Consider the following 20737-nt stretch of genomic DNA (forward strand, 5'->3'; position numbering starts at 1 on the left):
GTTGAACACATGTCCCACATCAATGTACAATGTTAATAATAGGGGAACTGGGGTACAGCGTATATTGAAAATTTCTCTACTAACTTTTCAACTTTTCAGTACATCTAAAACCATCCTAAAAAATAAAGTCCACTTAATTTTTTTTAATTTAAGCAAAATCTACACAGCAATAATAATAATAATAATAGTAATTTAGAGACAAAGGCAGTTTTCATTTTTCCTTTAGTTTCCTGAGTAGCTCAGCTGTAGGCAAGGTGTAAAACCCACTTAGTCAGCCAGAGTCTGCACAACTCTCCTTAAGGGCAGCTTAACTGACCAGGATGATCGCCTTTGACGTTTTATACTTGTACCTACAGCATTTGTTATATGGTTCCTTCCAAAATGTATACAGTTCCTCCCTGAGAGGAGTTAAAATGGGCAAAATTTTATCTCATTCATCTGATGGTGTCCCCAGTGAAGTTCAAGTGCCCAGGCCAGCAGCGTGCCTGGCTCTCCAATCTTAACTTTTCTATACAATGTTATAAAATATGGCAGTTGATTCTCTGTTTTGTTCCCTGTACTTAGATATTGACTTCCTGTGTATATATGTATGCTTTGTTAAAACTCCATTTGTACAAATGTACAAAATGTCTCTTTAATCATGAAAGAGAAGATGGCAAAGACCAGTCTCTGATCCTTTCAGCATGAACTCAACTGGTTTTCTTTCAGAAGCCCACTTAGACAGCAGGCAGTACCATATTTCTCGGGGAAGCACCCATCCTGACTGGCTTCTCTGAAAGCCTTCCTTGTGGAGATGCCGCCGGGTGCTAAGGATGCCCGCCGCTGTTTGCACCATCACCTGTCTTGCTCCTAGCATGCTGTTAGTGGTGACCTGAAATGGACAGGCCTGTCAGCTGAAGTAGAAACACATCAGAAGTCGAGGAAGATACGCTGTTTCCAGGTCTGTCCCCTTCAAGCAGTTGGAGTTAGAAGGTTAAGTGAAAGTGGTGTCTGTGTTGGAAAGCAATGTTGACAGCACTGATAATCGCCTGGTCTGTGATCCCAGGCAACAAAGACAGGAAGGAGGATATCGTTAAATGGTTTCTGCAGTTTTCAAGGTCTTGTCTCCACCTTGCTCTCAGCTCACCTAGGTCTGTATCAAAAAGTTCTTTATTGCAAACCTGACTTGTGAGCCCAGAAGATGGTGAGAGTGAGTGGTTATGACATGTTTTAGAGCGAGGTTTCATCTGGATCTCTAAATGTGAGTAATTAAAAACAACTTGACAGTCATGGTTATTTTAAGAATGTTCGCACCATGCACCAGAGCTGGAAGAACTGCAACAACTGCTGTCAAACGCTAACACATTTCGCTGAAGAGGAATAATAGAGCTAGACATCATTCCAGACACCCGGCACAGCGAGCGTGCCTCCCGACCCCCGTCACCCACCCTCCACCATCTTGCCTCATCCAGATGCCTGGTTCAACCAGGGAAACTGAGAGCGCTTAGATCTTCCTCCTGCCAGGCTATCTTCCGCTGCTGCCTTCTGTAAGTTCTAATAGCTCTGTTCACTATTGGCCGTCGGCCTTGGCACATTTGTTTGTGGCATTCTTCGATTAATATCTATCACCTACAGTCATCAGGAAGCTCCTTGAAAGTAGGAACACTGTCATTTTCGGTCACCATTATATCCCTGGTCCTTATGAAATGTTTAATACATATTTGAATCCACAGGTGATTTATTAAGAATCTACAGCAAATCTGTATCTTAGAATTTGATATTAAATAAGAGATCAGGTTTTATACTAAAACTGTTGAAAATTAGCTTCAATTCACAGTTCAAAGAAATCACCTCTTCTGACCAACTCCTATCAAACTATCTGATGCACTTCAACTCAGTCTCAAGACTCAGTGTAAATGCCACCTACTTCAGGGAAGGGTTTGCAGATTCCTCTGTTCAATTTTAGATGCCCTGTTCCATTACTTGATACTAATTTGACTTAATGTATCCACATTATCAAAAAAAGTGATGCTTACATATTTGTTTCTACCAATGGCCCATGTCAGTCATTTCAGTCATTCAGTCATGTCTGACTCTTTGCAAATCCATGAACCACAGCACAGGAGGCCTCCCTGTCCATCACCAACTCCCGAGTTCACCCAAACTCATGTTCACTGAGTCGGTGATGCCATCCAACCATCTCATCCTCTATTGTCCCCTTCTCCTTCTGCCCTCAATCTTTCCCAGCATCAGGGTCTTTACAAATGAGTCAGGTCTTCGCATCAGGTGGCCAAAGTATTGGAGTTTCAGCTTCAACATCAGTCCTGCCAAGGAACACTCAGGACTGATCTCCTTTAGGATGGACTGGTTGGGTCTCCTTGCAGTCCAAGGGACTCTTAAGAGTCTTCTCCAACACCACAGTTCAAAAGCATCAATTCTTCAGCGCTCAGCTTTCTTTATAGTTCAACTCTCACATCCATACATGACTACTGGAAAAACCATAGCCTTGACTAGACGGACCTTTGTTGACAAAGTAATGTCTCTGCTTTTTAATATTCTGGCTAGGTTGGTCATAACTTTCCTTCCAAGGAGTAAGCATCTTTTAATTTCAATGCTGCAGTCACCATCTTCAGTGATTCTGGAGCCCCCCCAAAATAAAGTCTGTCACTGTTTCCACTGTTTCCCCATTTTTTGCCATGAAGTAATGTGACTGGATGCCATGATCTTAGTTTTCTGAATGTTGAGCTTTAAGCCAACTTTTTCACTCTCCTCTTTCACTTTCATCAAGAGGCTTTTGAGTTCTTCTTCACTTTCTGCCACAAGGGTGGTATCATCTGCATATCTGAGGTTATTGATATTTCTCCCAGCAATCTCGATTCCAGCTTGTGCTTCTTCCAGTCCAGCATTTCTCATGATGTACTCTGCATATAAGTTAAATAAGCAGGGTGACAATATACAGCCTTGACGTACTCCTTTTCCTATTTGGAACCAGTCTGTTGTTCCATGTCCAGTTTAACTGTTGCTTCCTGACCTGAATACACGTTTCTCAAGAGGCAGGTCAGGTGGTCTGGTATTCCCATCTCTTGAAAAATTTTCCACAGTTTATTGTAATCCACACAGTCAAAGGCTTTGGCATGAGCTCCCGGAAATCATGCTCAATCTCTCCTGTTTGTATTTTTTTAAGCTCTCTGTGTTGTGTCCAGTATAGAAAAGTGTTCAAAATGCATTACAGAATAAACGCCTCTCTATAGCAATCATCAAAAAATTATCCAAAAAATATTGGTAGACTCTACCAATTATCAAAACAGAATAAATGCTTCTCTCTTCCAGTTATCAATACCAATCATCAAGGGATTAAATTTGTATTATTCTCCTTTAGCATGCAAATATTGTCTTCCAGTTCTTTCTCACTGAATGTTATCTCCACAAACTTGTCTTTCCTAAGATGGGAATTGAAAGTCTATGGGAAAGGATATTTTTTGTTCCTTTACTTTTCACTAATGTATAGCTTTTTTTTTTTCTTCTTGATTTTAAGAGAGAAGGATAGATCTTCTCTCTTTTGATGACTTCTGTTTCTGATCCCTGGACTAGGTGCTGAGAAGTTTCACTCCCATGACTGGTCTGGATGTTTTAACTCCAATCCCAGTTCTGTTTCTTTCTCTCTCTCTCTCTCACCAGGGACACAGGGAATGAGGTCAGATCCTCTCTCTGAGTCACAAGTGCTGCCTTTGTAAATGATGGTTTGGGGCTGCGTGCTTCCAAGGTACTGCCAGGTCTAGTTCTGCGGCTTCTGAGTCTACTGTTGCCAGGGTATCATGCTGCTTCACCGCACTGGTGTTTCACATCTTGTTCAATGACTGTAAAGTGAAACCCTTCCCCATGAATGTTTAAGGAACTCAAGGGAATGCCAGACACAGCCAATTCATTTGTTAAACATTACAATTTGCAAAGAATATCAAGTAGTTAACCTGGGCTCCAAGATAAAGACAAATTTGCCGATATGGTAAGCAAAGTAAGAAATTTTCCCTCCTAAGGACTGCAGTGTGCCTGGGTTACCTGTCTCCATCCATGCAGTAGAAATGAACGCCTGCAGTGGGGAGGCTGTGATTGAACTTCAGGGCTAGGCTTTCTCGATTTCCTAGTGGTCACACCTTGCAGCTTGACCTTGGACTCTGAACTTCTTCACCACTCTTGACATTTAGGAAAGATCATTTTCTGTCATGGAAGACTACCCCAAGCATTATAGGATATTTGTCAGCACTGTCTTGTCATAGATGCCTGTTCACTTCCCTCCCAAGTTGTAATACCCGAAGTGTTTCTCAACTTTGCCAAATGTTCCATGGAGGCAACAGCGCCCCCTATTGAGAACCACTGAGCTACTGAGATATGGGTTTCATTCTCAGCTACTTGCTAGCTGCCTGACTCAAGCTTTGAGTCCTAGATTCCTCTTCTGCACACTGTGGGTGTAAACTCTAAGGAGCTGCTGTTAGGACTAAATAAGGCTATGAATTTGTATTATTTAGCATGATTCTATGTCTGTATCCAGTACACGTTATTTGCTATGATTATTATTTTATTTATCATTTTTGTTATTATCATTGACACTGCTATTTCCTTATAGCTCTTTTCCAAAGGAAAAAATATAGACTTACAAAAGAAAAATGCTTTTCCAAATTTTCTTTGGTACATTTGCATTTTAATATACATGCAGACTTTTCTTAGCCCTATGACAAGTTATTTCTTTCCCTAGGGTTACTTGTTATTTGACCAACTGCTCAGATGTCCTATATGGTTCTTATATATCTTAAGCATAGCATTGTAAGAAAGCAATGGTCTTACACATTTCAATTTCTTTTTAAGGGATTAATGATATGTATTCTCTATTACTATTTTCTCCCATAACATATGTCATGAAAAATTGCTGTCAAACTGTTATTTGATTCTTATAATAAAATTACAAATGAGGGTATCAGCATATAATTCACCAAAGAGGAAATCTGACTAGAAATATATGCAGAGATTACATTACCCTCTCAAACAATGAAATTTAATTACAGAATATAATTTTCTCCTATTAAATTAGCAAAAGAAATCTTGACAAAGGTATAACAAAGTTGCTAGTGACCCATATTTTTTTCTAGAATGGAAATTGATATGTGCCTTTGGGAAAGCAACTTGTTCATGTTAGTTTAGTCTTGTTAAAGGGATCTTCTCAGAAATCCTTTGAGCCCAGCCGACAACATGTAGAATGCTGTGGCTAGCATGCATAGGCTTTCTCAGCACGTCTTGCACTCTCTCTTCAAGGTCCTTAATTGCTTTCCTCTCACCTATTCTCTGCCTGAAATCCCAGATTCTGTATAGCCTTTCACGCTGTGTATCCCTTCAAATGTGTTATCCTAATGAAACAAGAGGGAAGGGGGCAGGGCATAACCCTTAAAAGAATAATACAGTCATAGGACATGAGAAAAACTGGTTAGAAACAACTAGGTCCAAGATGGCAGAAGATCTGACTTCCAGTAGAACTTGAGCCTCATTTTATGCTCATTGTAATAGATTAGCATGCTAACTGACATACCACTGGTGCCAAGACAGTTCAGAGAGTAACCAAAAGAAGACCAAAAAGTGGGCAGTGGTCCAATTCCTAGAAATCCCCACTCCTTTCCTAAAATAGTTGGAAAAATCCTCCTAGTCATTAGTCTGTGAAATTACCCACCCCCCCATAAAAACTAACCATGTCTTATTTGGCGGGGACTCTCACATTTTAAGGTGGCCCAAACTGTCTGTGGAGTGTGTTTCTCCCAAGGTTGTTCTTGCCTTTTGCGATGGACCTCATTCTGTCTATAGAATATGTACCAACTCTTTGCGACACCATGGAATACTGCACGCCAGGAGTCCCTGTCCATCACCAATTTATTAAAACTCATGTCCATCGAGTCAGTGATGCCATCCAACCTTCTCATCCTCTGTCGTCCCCTTCTCCTCCTGCCTTCAGTCTTTCCCAGCATCAGGGTCTTTTCCAATCAGTCAGTTCTTTGCCTCAGGTGGCCAAAATATTGGAGTTTCAGCTTCAGCATTACTCCTTCCAATGAATGTTTAGAGCTGATTTCCTGTAGGATGGTCTGGTTCGATCTCCTTGCAGTCCAAGGGACTCTCAAGAGTCTTCTCCAACACCACAGTTCAAAAGTATCAATTCTTTGACACTCAGCTTTCTTTACAGTCCAACTCTCACATCCATACATGACTACTGGAAAAACCATAGCTTTGACTAGATGGACCTTTGTTGATAAAGTAATGTCTGCTTTTTCATATGCTGTCTTGGTTGGTCATAACTTTTCTTCCCAGGATCAAGGGTCTTTTAATTTCGTGGCTGCAGTCACCATCTGCAGTGATTTTGGAGCCTCCCAAAATAAAGTCTGTCACTGTTTCCATTGTTTCCCCATCTATTTGCCATGAAGTGATGGGACCAGATGCGATAATCTTAGTTTTCTGAATGTTGAGTTTTAAGCCAACTTTTTCACTCTCCTCTTTCACTTTCATCAAGAGACATTTTAGTGCTTCTTCACTTTCTGCATAAGGATGGTGTCATATGCATATCTGAGGTTATTGATATTTCTCCTGGCAATCTTGATTCCAGCTTGTGCTTCATCCAGTCCATCATTTCTCATGATGTACTCTGCATATAAGTTAAATATGTAGGGTGACAATATACAGCCTTGACGTACTCCTTTTCCTATTTGGAAACAGTCAGTTGTTCCATGCCTAGGACTAACTGTTGCTTCCTGACCAGCATACAGAGTTCTCAAGAGGCAGGTCAGGTGGTCTGGTATTCCCATCTCTTGAAGAATTTTCCACAGTTTATTGTGATCCACACAGTCAAAAGCTTTGGCATTGCCAATAAAGCAGTAGTAGATGTTTTCCTGCACTTCTCTTGCTTTTTCAATGATCCAGTGGATTTTGGCAATTTGATCTCAGGTTCCTCTGCCTTTTCTAAAACCAGCTTGAACATCTGGAAGTTCACAGTTCATGTACTGCCGAAGCCTGACTTGGAGAATTTTGAGCATTACTTTACTAGCGTATGAGATGAATGCAATTGTGCAGTAGTTTGAGCATTCTTTGGCATTGCCTTTCTTTGGGATTGGAATGAAAACTGACCTTTTCCAGTCCTGTGGCCAGTGCTGAGTTTTCCAAAGTTGCTGGCATATTGATTGCAGCACTTTCACAGCATCATCTTTTAGGATTTGAAATAGCTCAACTGGAATTCCATCACCTCCACTAGCTTTGTTCATAGCGATGCTTCTTAAAGCCCACTTGACCTCACATTCCAGGATGTCTGGCTCTAGGTGAGTGATCACACCATCATGATTATCTGGGTCATGAAGATCTTTTTTGTATAGTTCCTCTGTGTATTCTTGCCACCACTTCTTAATATATTCTCCTTCTTTTAGGTCCATACCATTTCTGTCCTTTATTGTGCCCATCTTTGCATGAAATTTTCCCTTGATATCTCTAATTTTCTTGAAGCGATTTCTAGTCTTTCCCATTCTATTGTTTTCCTCTATTTCTTTGCATTGATCTTCCACTAGACCTTGAACCTCATTATATGCTCATTGTAATACATCATGCCATAAGGCCATCCAAGACAGGTGGGTCATGGTGAAGAGTTCTGACAAAATGTGTTGTCTAGAGAAGGGAATAGCAAACCACTTCAGCTTTCTTGCATTGAGAATCCCATGAACAATGTGAAAAGGCAAAAAGATATCACACTAAAAGATTAGCCCTCCCCATCACCCTCCCCATCTCCCCGGGGCCAGGTTGCTAGGTGTCCAATATGCTACTGGAGAAGACAGCAGAGAAATAATTCCAGCAGGAATGAATAGGTTGAGCCACAGCAGAAACGACACCAAACTGTGGATGTGTCTGGTGGTGAAAATAAAGTCCAGTGGTGTAAAGAATAATATTGCATAGGAACCTGGAATATTAGGTCAATGAATCAAGGTACATTGGAAGTGGTCAAACAGGAGATGGCAAGAGTGAACGTTGACATTTTAGGAATCAGCGAAGTAAAATGGACCAGAATGGGCAAATTTAATTCAGATGACCACTATATCTACTACTTCAGGCAATAATCCCTTAGAAGAAAAGGAGCAGGCCTCATTGTCAACAAAATAATCTGAAATGCAGTACTTTAGTACAGTCTCAAAATTGACAGAATGATTTCAGTTTGTTTCCAAGGCCAACGACTCAATATCAGAATAATCCAAGTCTATTCCACAAACACTAATGCCGGAGAAGCTGAAGGTGAACGGTTCTATGAAGACCTACAAGACCTTCTAGAACTAACATTTAAAAAAAAAAATGTTCCTTTCATCATAGGGGACTGGAATGCAAAAGTAGTAAGTCAGGAGATACCTGGAGTAACTGGCAACTTTGGCCTTAGAGTACAAAATGAAGCAGGGAAAAGGCTAACAAGAGTTTTGCCAAGAGAATGCACTGGTCATAGCAAACACCCTCTTATAACAACACAAGAGAGGACTCTACACATGGACATCACAGATGGTCAATACCAAAATCAGATTGATTATATGCTTTGCAGCTGAATATGGAAAAGCAAACAGTTAGCAAAAACAAGACTGAGAGAAGACTGTGCCTCAGATCATGAGCCCATTATTGCAAAATTTAGACTTAAATTGAAGAAAGTAGGGAAAATTACCAGGCCATTCAAGTGTGACCTTAATTAAATCCGCTACAATTATACAGTGAAAGGGACAAATATATTCAAGGGATTAGAGCTGATAGACACAGTGCCTGAAGAACTATGGATGGAATTTCATGACATTGTACAGGAGACAGGGATCAAAACCATTCCCAAGAAGAAGAAATGCAACAAGGCAAAATGGTTGTCTGAGGAGGCCTTACAAATAGCTGAGAAAAGAAGAGAAACAAAAGGCGGAGAAGGGAAAATATTTACCCATCTGAATGCAGAATTTCAAAGAATATCAAGGAGAGATAAGAAAGCATTATTAATTGAGCAATGCAAAGAAATAGAGGAAAACAACAGAATGGGAAAGACTATTGTCTTCAAGAAAATTAGAGGTACCAAGGAAACATTTCATGCAAAAATGGGCACAATAAAGGACAGAAACGGTATGGACCCTACAGAAGCAGAAAATGTTAATAAGAGGTGGCAAGCATACACAGAAGAACAATACTAAAAAGATCTTCATGACCGAGATAACCCTGATGGTGTGAACATTCATCTAGAGCCAGACATCCTGGAGTGTAAAGTCAAGTGAGTCTTAGGAAATATCACTATGAACAAAGCTAGTGGAGGTGATGGAATTCCAGTTGAGCTATTTCAAATCCTGAAAGATAATGCTGTTAAAGTGCTGCACTCAATAACCCACCAAATTTGGAAAACGGAGCAGTAGCTACATGGCTTATATAGGTCAGTTTTCATTCCAATCCCTAAGAAGGGCAATGTGAAAGAATGTTCAAATTACTACACAGGTGCACTCATTTCACTTGCTAGCAAGGTAATGCTCAAAATTCTTCAAGCCAGGTTTCAAGAGTAGGTGAACTGAGAACTTACAGATGTACAAACTGGATTTAGAAAAGGCAGAGGAACCAGAGATCAAATTGCCAACATCCATTGGATCATTGAAAAAGCAAGAGAATTCCAAGAAAATATATATTACTACTTTATTGACTAGAGTGAAGATTTTGACTGTGTGGATCACAACAAACTGTGGAAAATTCTTCAAGAGATGGGAATACCAGACCACCTTACTTGCCCCCTGAGAAATCTGTATGTGGGTCAGGAAGCAATAGTTGGAACTGGACATGGAACCACAGACTGGTTCAAAATTGGGAAAGGAATACGTCAAGGTGGTATATTGTCTCCCTGTTTATTTAACTCATATGCAGAATATATCATGTGAAATGCTGGGCTGGATGAAGTACAAGCTGAAATCAAGTTTGCTGACAGAAATATCAGTAACCTCAGAAATGCAGATGACTCTACCCTAATGGCAGAAAGTGATGAGGGACTAAAGAGCCTTTTGAAGAAGGTGAAAGAGGAGAGTGAAAAACACTGTATTAAAACTCAACATCTAAAAAACTAACATCATGACATTCAGTCCCATCACTTCATGGCAAATAGATGAGGAAGCAATGGAAACAATGACAGACTTTACTTTCTTGGATTCAAAAATCCCTGCACATGGTGACTGCAGCCATGAAATTAAAAGAAGCCTGCTCCTTGGAAGAAAAGCTATGACAAATCTAGACAGTGCATTAAGAAGCAGAAATGTCACATTGGCAACAAAGGTCCATATAGTCAAAGCTATGGTTTTTCCAGTAGTCATGTAAAGATGTGAAAGTTGGACCATAAAGAAGGCTGAGCACCGATGAATTGATACTTTTGAATTGTGGTACTGGAGAAGACTATTGAAAGTCCCTTGAACTGCAAAAAGATGAAACCAGTAAATCCTAAAGGAAATCAACTCTGAATATTCATTGGAAGGACTGATGCTGAAGCTCCAATACTTGGGCTACCTGATGTGAAGAACTTACTTGTTGGAAAATACTCTGATGCTGGGAAAGATTGAAAGCAAGAGAAGGGGACAACAGGATGAGATGGTTGGTGGCATCATCGACTTAATGGACATGAGTTTGAGCAAACTCTGGGAGATAGTGAAGGACAGGAAAGCCCAGTCTATTGGACTGAAAGAGCTGAACATAACTGAGTGTCTGAACAATGACAACAAAACTTCTAAATGACACTATGCACAAGGGCCATGACACTTCCAAGTCCAACCACAAAAGTTCAAAAAGTGGGCAGTGGCCCAATTCACAAAAGAGTTGGGATACTCCTCTCATTAGCCTGTGAAATTGCCGAGCCAATAAAACTAACTACCCCATATTTGGGGCAGTTTACTGTCTTCCAATATGACCCATATTCTGTCTGTGGAATGTATATCTCTCTAAATAAACCTCCTTTCTCTTTACTGTGACTGCCCTTTAATTCTTTTCTGAGCAAAGCCAAGGACCCTCACTTGATAGCTAGGCCCAGGGACTCACCCACTACTTAGGGCATGACTCTCCTCTTGTGCTCTATTTTTCCTGCAGTGAATGTGGACACTCAAAGGCTAGTCATGCCCCTGGTCTTCAGTGAGTCCCTGGGACAGGATCCAAAGTTTAATAATGGCCAGCTAATAGACACAGATGGCTTAACCTCATTTCTATGACCAACTCTTGGTCATTTTTCTCTTCCCTGACTCTGTCAAGCCCCACTGTTTCCCTTCCCTACTCCCTTGGAGTAACAGGCAAATTTGGCCTTGGAATGCAGAATGAAGCAGGGCAAAGACTAATAGAGTTTTGCCAAGAAAATGCACTGGTCATAGCAAACACCCGCTTCCAACAACACAGGAAAAGACTCTACACATGGACATCACCAGATGGTCAACACCGAAATCGGATTGATTATATTCTTTGCAGCCAAAGATGGAGAAGCTCTATACAATCAACAAACACAAGACCAGGAGCTGACTGTGGCTCAGATCATGAACTCCTTATTACCAAATTCAGACTCAAATTGAAGAAAGTAGGGAAAACTGCTAGACCATTCAGGTATGACCTAAATCAAATCCCTTATGATTATACAGAGGAAGTGAGAAATAGATTTAAGGGCCTAGATCTGATAGATAGAGTGCCTGATGAACTACGGAATGAGGTTCGTGACATTGTACAGGAGACAGGGATCAAGACCATCCCCATGGAAAAGAAATGCGAAAAAGCAAAATGACTGTCGGGGGAGGCCTTATAAATAGCTGTGAAAAGAAGAGAGGCGAAAAGCAAAGGAGAAAAGGAAAGATATAAGCATCTGAATGCAGAGTTCCAAAGAATAGCAAGAAGAGATAAGAAAGCCTTCTTCAGTGATCAATGCAAAGAAATAGAGGAAAACAACAGAATGGGAAAGACTAGAGATCTCTTCAAGAAAATTAGAGATACCAAGGGAACATTTCATGCAAAGATGGGCTCGATAAAGGACAGAAATGGTATGGACCTAACAGAAGCAGAAGATATTAAAAAGAGATGGCAAGAATACACAGAAGAACTGTACAAAAAAAATCTTCACGACCCAGATAATCATGATGATGTGATCACTCATCTAGAGCCAGACATCTTGGAATGTGGAGTCAAGTGGGCCTTAGAAAGTATCACTACGAACAAAGCTAGTGGAGGTGATGGAATTCCAGTTGAGCTATTTCAAATCCTGAAAGATGATGCTGTGAAAGTGCTGCAGTCAATATGCCAGCAAATTTGGAAAACTCAGCAGTGGCCACAGGACTGGAAAATGTAAGTTTTCATTCCAATCCCTAAGAAAGGCAATGCCAAAGAATGCTCAAACTACTGCACAATTGCACTCATCTCACATGCTAGTAAAGTAATGCTCAAAATTCTCCAAGTCAGGCTTCAGCAATATGTGAACCGTGAACTCCCTGATGTTCAAGCTGGTTTTAGAAAAGGCAGAGGAACCAGAGATCAAATTGCCAACATCTGCTGTATCATGGAAAAAGCAAGAGAGTTCCAGAAAAACATCTATTTCTGCCTTATTGTCTATGCCAAAGCCTTTGTCTGTGTGGATCACAATACACTGTGGAAAATTCTGAAAGAGATGGCAATACCACACCACCTGACCTGCCTCTTGAGAAATCTGTATGCAGATCAGGAAGCAACAGTTAGAACTGGACATGGAACAACAGACTGGTTCCAAATAGGAAAAGGAGTATGTCAAGGCTGTATATTGTCACCCTGCTTATTTAACTTATATGCAGAGTACATCATGAGAAACGCTGGACTGGAAGAAACACAACTGGAATCAAGATTGCTGGGAGAAATAGCAATCACCTCAGATATGCAGATGACACCACCCTTATGGCAGAAAGTGAAGAGGAACTAAAAAGCCTCTTGATGAAAGTGAAAGAGGAGAGTGAAAAAGTTGGCTTAAAGCTCAACATTCAGAAAACAAAGATCATGGCATCTGGTCCCATCACTTCATGGGATATAGATGGGGAAACAGTGGAAACAGTGTCAGACTTTATTTTTTTGGGCTCCAAAATCACTGCAGATGGTGACTGCAGCCATGAAATTAAAAGACGCTTACTCCTTGGAAGAAAAGTTATGACCAACCTAGATAGTATATTCAAAAGCAGAGACATTACTTTGCCAACTAAGGTCCGTCTAGTCAAGGCTTTGGTTTTTCCAGTGGTCATGTATGGATGTGAGAGTTGGACTGTGAAGAAGGCTGAGCACTGAGGAATTGATGCGTTTGAACTGTGGTGTTGGAAAAGACTCTTGAGAGTCCTTTGGACTGCAAGGAGATCCAAGCAGTCCATTCTGAAGTAGATCAGCCCTGGAATTTCTTTGGAAGGTGTGATGCTAAAGCTGAAGCTCCAGTACTTTGGCCACCTCATGCAAAGAGTTGATTCATTGGAAAAGACTCTGATGCTGGGAAGGATTGGGGGCAGGAGGAGAAGGCGATGACTGAGGATGAGATGGCTGGATGGCATCATGGACCCGATGGACATGAGTCTGAGTGAACTCCAGGAGATGGTGATGGACAGGGAGGCCTGGCGTGCTGCGATTCATGGGCTCACAAAGAATCATACACGACTGAGTGACTGAACTGAACTGAACTGAACTCCCTTGAGACAGGAGGTACCTAGGCGCCCCAGGATAAAGAAATTGGAGATAAGTTCCCTGTGGGCTGAAACTCCAAGATAAGAATAACAGGCCAATGTAGAGAGAGGAGGCTTGGCCCTGCCTACGTTAAAGATAACAAAGCACATATTTTTCATTCTTGCAGTTAGAGAAACTCACACATGCATAGAAAGCTCTTGGAGATCAGAAGAGGAGTGATGCTGAGTCTACCTACGCCCAGTCCTCGTCAGGGGAACCTATCTTGGCTAAGAGATTCAGATGCACATATAGTAGGATCCGACCAAATACTAAGAGTCAGGCAGATCTAAACAGTTGGCCAAAGGATAACCAGAAGAAATGCCCCATATAAGTAATTCAAACTACCCTGAGGGCACGGCTCTCTCTCTGAGTCTGGCTGTGTATCTTTCCATACATTCTAGACTCTTTTTCCTCCTAATAAACACTCCATTTCACTGCTCTCTATCTTTGTGCAGAGATTCTTTCTCTGCAAAGCCAAAGGGCCAGGACCTTGTCATTGGCCATTGGTGCAGTGACTAGGGTTTGGTGTTCTCACCCCAAGACCGACCTCAGTCTCTGGCTGGGAACCAAATCCTGCTTCAAGCTGCTGCAGGCTGAGCCAGCCAAGATCACCCTCATTCTCCTTTACAAACACCCAGTCACCTCTGTAAGGATAGAAGTTGTGTTCAAACAAGATTCTCTTCTGTAATGCAACAGTATATCACTAATCAAAAATCTGTTCTCATTACCATAACTAGCCTCTGGCTTTATCTGTGATAGGTTCAGTAGCTAAGAAGCCCTCCATTACAGTATTTGTTTTACAGCAATGGGATAATACTCATTAGAAATCACTAACAAAAACATTTGCTCTGTTTCAGAAAAGAACAATCCCTACACACAGCCGTGATTACCAGCTTAACAAAACTTTTCTGGGAAGTGATTATGATTTATGAATTCTGCATTAAGCATCTAAGTACATCTGTCACACACAGCATAACGGTGACTTTCTGGGTAATGATTTCCCCAAATCACAAATTATGTTTAAATTCCCAGTGATTTACACATTTGGAAGGGTGTGAGTGTGTCTTGGGTGATTGTGTATTATACCCAAATACCAGGTTTATACCACCACCTTTGTGCTTTCCTTCTAGGTCTCAGAATCTGGAAGTGCAGTCTTGCATGGGGGCAAAGAATTGCTACCCTGATGGGAATGTTCCAGTATGTCTTAGATGGCTTTTGTGAAATGGAGCAAGACCCATGGAGACTTCCTGGGTACACATCCTTTCTGTGTCCTCATTTATTATGTTTAGGAAATAGGCATTAGTCAGCCTCCTTGACCGTCCTTTAGTTGTAAAGAGCAGATTCAAACAGTTACTAATCAGAGGAGGGAGGGGATACAGAAATGAAGGGGGAACAGTCACTAAAGGATAGAGCAGCATGGGGGCAAAGTCCTGGTTCCTTTTCATGAAATACACATAACAATTTCTTTCAGCTCTGCAGGAACTAAGACCCCCACCCAGAGACAGGAAGGCAACTTCAGGTTGAACACCAGCTTTCCGGAGCACCAACCTGTCATTTCACCATAGAACAATCAGAAGAATGGACTTCCCTGGTGGCTTAGATGGTAAAGGATCCACCTGCAATGCGGGAGACCTGGATTTGATCCCTGGGTTGGGAAGATGCCCTGGAGAAGGCAATGGCAACCCACTCCAGTATTCTTGCCTGGAGAATTCCATGGACAGAGGAGTCTGGTGGGCTACAGTCCATGGAATCACAAAGAGTTGGACCCGACTGAGTGACTAAGTACAGCACAATCAGAAGAAAGTCTGCACAGAGTAGAAGATTACAAACCCTGATCTCCTCCCCAAACAATTCGATTAACCCTTTAAAACTGCTCTTTAAAACAGAGCAGAATCTTGTTAAGTTACACTTGTCTCTGGAGTACTGGGTTTTGAACAGTGAGCAGCAGAACCTGACTTCAGTAACATTTGCTTATCTTTAGCTTTTTTCAATATATCTCAGAAAAAATGGAAAACTACTTTAGAAAGAATACAGAATTGGAGACTTCCCTTGTGGTCCCATGGCTAAGACTCCATGCTCCCAATGCAAAGGGCTTGGGTTGGATCACTGGTCAGGAAACTAGATCCCACATGGTGCAACTAAAGATCCTCTAAGCCACACTGCAACTAAAGAGTTGTCTCAACTGAAGATCCTGTATGCTGCAATTAAGCCCCAGAGCAGCCACAAAAAAAAAAAAAGAAAGAAAGAAAGAAAGAAAGAAACAAAGAAAGAAAGAAAGCAGGATTCAAAGAGCTTGTATTTAACTTCAAATTCTGGTATCTGTTTAAGGTGTGGTGTTAGGAAGCACCAATCCGGGGACTGGAACTCTCCCTTCCCATGTTTATGAGCTTTGATTTTCCTCATACCCGTTAGTTCCGAGTCGTGTGAATACAGTATGTATTCTTAGCATTCCCTGGGTTTATTCTTTCTGCTTATTCTTGTCTCTACTCCTTGGCTTTCTGACTCCCTGAGGAACCTTTCCTATTCTTCAAAATCCAGTTCAAGCCTGCAGTTTTTGCTGCCTCCACTTCTGCCCCCACCAGCTCCCTTTGGTCTCTTCTCTCACGTCTGTTGCAATAGCAACCTGCTCATCCCACAACCCTCCTCTGGGTGTCTGTATTTTTTCACTATGCCAGTTTCCATACAGTAAGGAACATCGTACCCCTAGTGCCTAGCACGATCTCTGACACGAGGAAGAATTCAGTAAGTGATTATGGAACAAACAATTGAAGCTCTTTTTGCTTCCAGAGATTAATTATGTTACAGATTGTAATCAAGAGCTGAGAATTAATTTTTCTTTCTTTTTTCCAGTACTGTGTGCACACACAAAAATGCAACATGATTTAAGGAAAAATCTACAGAGTACTGAAAAAAATAGGCAAGTCTGATCACAGGTTTTGCATCCCCTCTGGACTGGGAGCAGGGAGAGTGGCTGTGGGAAGGGGTGTATGGACATGTCACTTACATTTTGCAGCTGGACATGATTCTTCACCAAGTTTTCGGACTTTGCCATTGTGCTAGATGCTTTGAGACTGTAGTTTTTACCATTATGTGGCTCTTTCAGCTGCTCTTGAATTTGTTTAGCTTGTTTCCTGCAAGTTTAAATAAATTCATGTATAAATAGTCACATAAATTTATGCCTGTTTTTTTGAGGTTCATTCACTCCCAACATCTATACTTGTCATTTTCTATAGCAAGATAAACTCAGTTAACAGAGAGTCCTCCCTTCATTTTCAACCCCACCAAGAAATACTTGGCATTACCCATTAATAACCCGGATTCACACCCCATGGCACTCTAAAGGCAGAAATGTAATGCATGGTCCTCACCCTACTGGATGTAAGAGGTCCTTAACCTTGAGTGCCCAGCTAAAGAGAGTTAGGAATGCTCTGAAGTTACAAGTAGACAACTTTGACACTTGGACCTAGCAGCCACATATAACATTTTTGCAAAGTTACGTTTATATCTGTCCATTTCAGATAGGTATAGCTTGACTGGATAACTTGCACACATGCCATAGCAGGGGTCTGTTTTCTTGTTTATAGTTTAAAAACACTTCATTTATTTTTACCATCTGCCCTCAATGCAGAATTTATTAGAACTTTTGTAAATAATAAGAAAAAAAATTAACTCCTGAAGGAATAATTTATAAGTAATAAAAATTAACTCTTGAAAGATGCCAAGCATCATTTGGAGTGTTTTACATGTCTTAGCTCACTTATTTCCCACAATCATTCTGTATGACAAGGCACTAATCCTATGCTTATTTAATAGATGAGAAAACTGAGGCACACAGAAGTTAAATAATTTGTCCAAAGTCAAACAGCTAGACAGTGGTAGAGCTGGGTTAGAACTGAATGAATCTGGCTGCACAGTCCTCATTTTGAGGCACTACTCACGACTGTCAAACCACTTGCCCGTGGTCACACTCTTGGTGGGAAGGCCGAGACTAGTCTCAGGTTTTGGATTCCAAGTAAATTACCCCTGCCTGCAAATGTGGAGTGACTGTTCGAACTGTACAAAGTACTGCCTTATTAGCTGCTCTCCTAAGAGCTTTATAGAAATTAACTATCAACAAAAGACCCAGTACCCATGAAACAAACAAGCAAACAAACTTCACAGAATCATATGCCCTAGACTTCTGCCTCTTTCCCCAGGGTCCACGACAAGGATAGAGCCTTTGGTGGCGACTGTTCACCATCTCTACAAGTGAGTTTTTTGAGGTAGACATCCCTCTATGCACCATGGGCTTGAGTATCAGAGGGACTGAGATTTGAATTCCAGCTCTGTGTCCCAACAGCTTTGCTTTGATTCCTCAGATCAAAATGACTGATTCCCCAAACTTCTGTGAGCCTCAGTTTCCTCCTCTGTCAATGGAGTTTGGATAAGCTCTCTTCCATAAATACTGTGGACATGTGGAGAATATTAATCAGTTACACTCTTCAGTATTAATCAGTTACACTCCTCATCACTTAGTAAGCTTAGTTATATGGGCAGATGACGGAATCAGGACACTGGCTCAGAGATAAAAGAAGGGATTTTGTTAATTGCCTCTCTCACAAGCAAGTCACAGAATTGCTACAAGAATTGGAGGTCTATGCATTATCATCTCCTCTGAATTTAAAATACTCATGTGATGTCATTCTGTTTAAATATTTATCTTTTCAATTATTTGGGGGGCTTTTATCTCCAGTACTCTTAGTTGTTTTAATATACTTGTAATAATCTATCTACTTCCTAACAGCTAATCTGTAGCCTGTTGTTAGAAACAAATCTATCCTATCAGCCTTTTAAAAAGCACAGGAAAGCCACAGAATCCTGTCAGGGACTCACTGATGAAGCAGATGGGAGATGAGGAAGTTCTGCTGGAATAAGTCATCAGGAGGCAGTGAAGGGGGCTTCACACAGAGGAAGAACATGATCATTTTTCCAAGAATTAGCTGCAGAAATACTAACGATCTTTTCAGTAATTCCCTAATTCAGCATTTGGGAAATGTAAACATCTAAAGGAATTTCCCTCATAAAAATGTCTGATTGCATTTCCTAAATCCTTTTAATAATTTGCTTTCCTTTAGCCCCCTCTTACCTTTGTCTTGACTCACTAATACTCCAGAACACATGGGCTTCCTTTTCTAACCTGCCCCCTTTTCTATCATCCCTCAGCTCTCTCAAGGCACACATTTTTGCCCTTTCGTCCTCGCCTCAGCAGATGGGAACAAAGGGAAGTGAGAAGCATCTGTCTGCAATGCCATCAGCTCTCAGGAGAGCAGTGGCCCTGGGGAAGACAAGAGACAAGTATTGCACACTGGAACACACTAGCCTAACAATGTCAGTGCGATTTCTAGAGTGCAGTGAGTTTTAAGTTGCTCTGGGTCAATTCATCAGGAAGAAATGAGACGTACAGTGGTGGGAGATCAGACCCAACAAGTCCATCAGGAGATGTTGTTTGTGATGCTGCATTCTGGTTCCCTGCGGAAGCAGACACTGAGACAGAGATCGTGTGCAGGATTTTTATTAGTGAGGTCTCTTAAGATCGACACCTGTGGAAACCAAGCGAAGGAAGCAGGAAAGGGCAGAAGGAGTTGGAAGGTGATGCAGACTCCGGTGAAAACCTCAGCAAATCCCACAGGGAGCTCTGAAGCTGGCGTGGCTTTCACCCCAAGGTGGGGCAGTGGTCTAGGCCTTCAAAGCCTCACACTGACCTGTCATCAGATGCTGGCTGTCTCAGGTCAAGGAACTGTTATAACTGTGTACTAGCTTATATTAGTACTTATGTGTACTAACTTACAACCGTGTGGGAACTAAGGCCACCACAGAGGAAGAGAATCATAGCATCATATCAGAACACCCGTTGCCTGTCCTTCAGTGCCTTGCTTTGTGATCTAAAATCTCTTCAGGGGATGAGATACAGTCAGGGCAAGTTATAGCACATCTGTTTTCTACCCATAGCGTCAGTTCCCCTTTTCCCTCCTGTGCTTTCTCAGTTGTGATAATTATTTGTCCCAGTTCCTGCTCCTGGAACATCCTTCTGTTGCTGTTGTTCAGTCACTAAGTCACATCCAGATCTTTGTGACACCATGGGCAGCAGCACGCCAGGCTTCCCTGTCCTTCACTATCGCCTGGAGTTTGCTCAGACTCATATCCATTGAGTCAATGATGCCATCCAACCATCTCATCCTCTGTTGCCCCCTTCTCCTCCTGCCCTCCATCTTTCCCAGCAGCAGGGTCTTTTCCAGTGAGTCGGCTCTTCTCATCAGGTGGCCAAAGTAATTGGAGTTTCAGCTTCAGGATCAGTCCTTCCAATGAATATTCAGGACTGATTTCCTTTAGGATTGAATGGTTTGATCTCTTTGCTATCCAAGGAAGTCTCAGCAGTCTTCTTCAGCACCACAGTTTGAAAGCATCAATTCTTCAGTGCTCAGCCTTCTTTGGTTCAACTCTCATCCACCATTACTCCTGGAAAAACCATAGCTTTGACTATATGGACCTTTGTGGGCAAAATGATATCTCTGCTTTTTAATATGCTGCCTAGGTTTGTCATAGCTTTCCTTCTGAAGATCAAGTGTCTTTTAATTTCATGGCTGCAGTTACCATCTGGAGTGCAAAATCACCTCCAAAATCACTGTTTCCACTTTTCCCCCATCTATTCCACGTCCCCCCACCCACGATGTATCTCTTTTCCTATTTCAATTCATTTTCAGAGTTCAATTATGTCTTTCATTTCCTAAGTCTAATAAGGACTCCTGCTGCCAGCCTTATACTTCTTAGCCCATACGAGTTAAAAGTAAAAGGGAAATCTAGAAAAATTTATAGTTGCCATATGAGCCGTATCAGCCAGATTTGAAAGGCTCAATTAATGGTTCCATTAACTACTTATCGGAATACTTGAACTTTTTGGAATTGATGAGAAAAGAATTTATTTCACTGTGACCTTCAAAGTGGTTGGGGTTCAATTAACTCAGAAAATTCTCTGAATTCA

The 20737-nt window shown here is 41.4% G+C and overlaps 1 protein-coding gene across 1 annotated transcript in view; it reads right to left on the reverse strand.

The window, feature by feature from the left end:
• The window catches only part of NRG3 (neuregulin 3), a 1234309-nt gene that overhangs the window by 23250 nt on the left and 1190322 nt on the right, over positions 1 to 20737 (reverse strand). Inside the window, exon 6 of the mRNA XM_052640716.1 lies at positions 16724 to 16850. Within this exon, the coding sequence (XP_052496676.1) occupies positions 16724 to 16850 (127 nt within the window). The remainder of the gene's footprint in view (positions 1 to 16723; positions 16851 to 20737) is intronic.

Source organism: Budorcas taxicolor, chromosome 5 (assembly GCF_023091745.1).
Source record: "Budorcas taxicolor isolate Tak-1 chromosome 5, Takin1.1, whole genome shotgun sequence".
NCBI lineage: Eukaryota > Metazoa > Chordata > Mammalia > Artiodactyla > Bovidae > Budorcas > Budorcas taxicolor.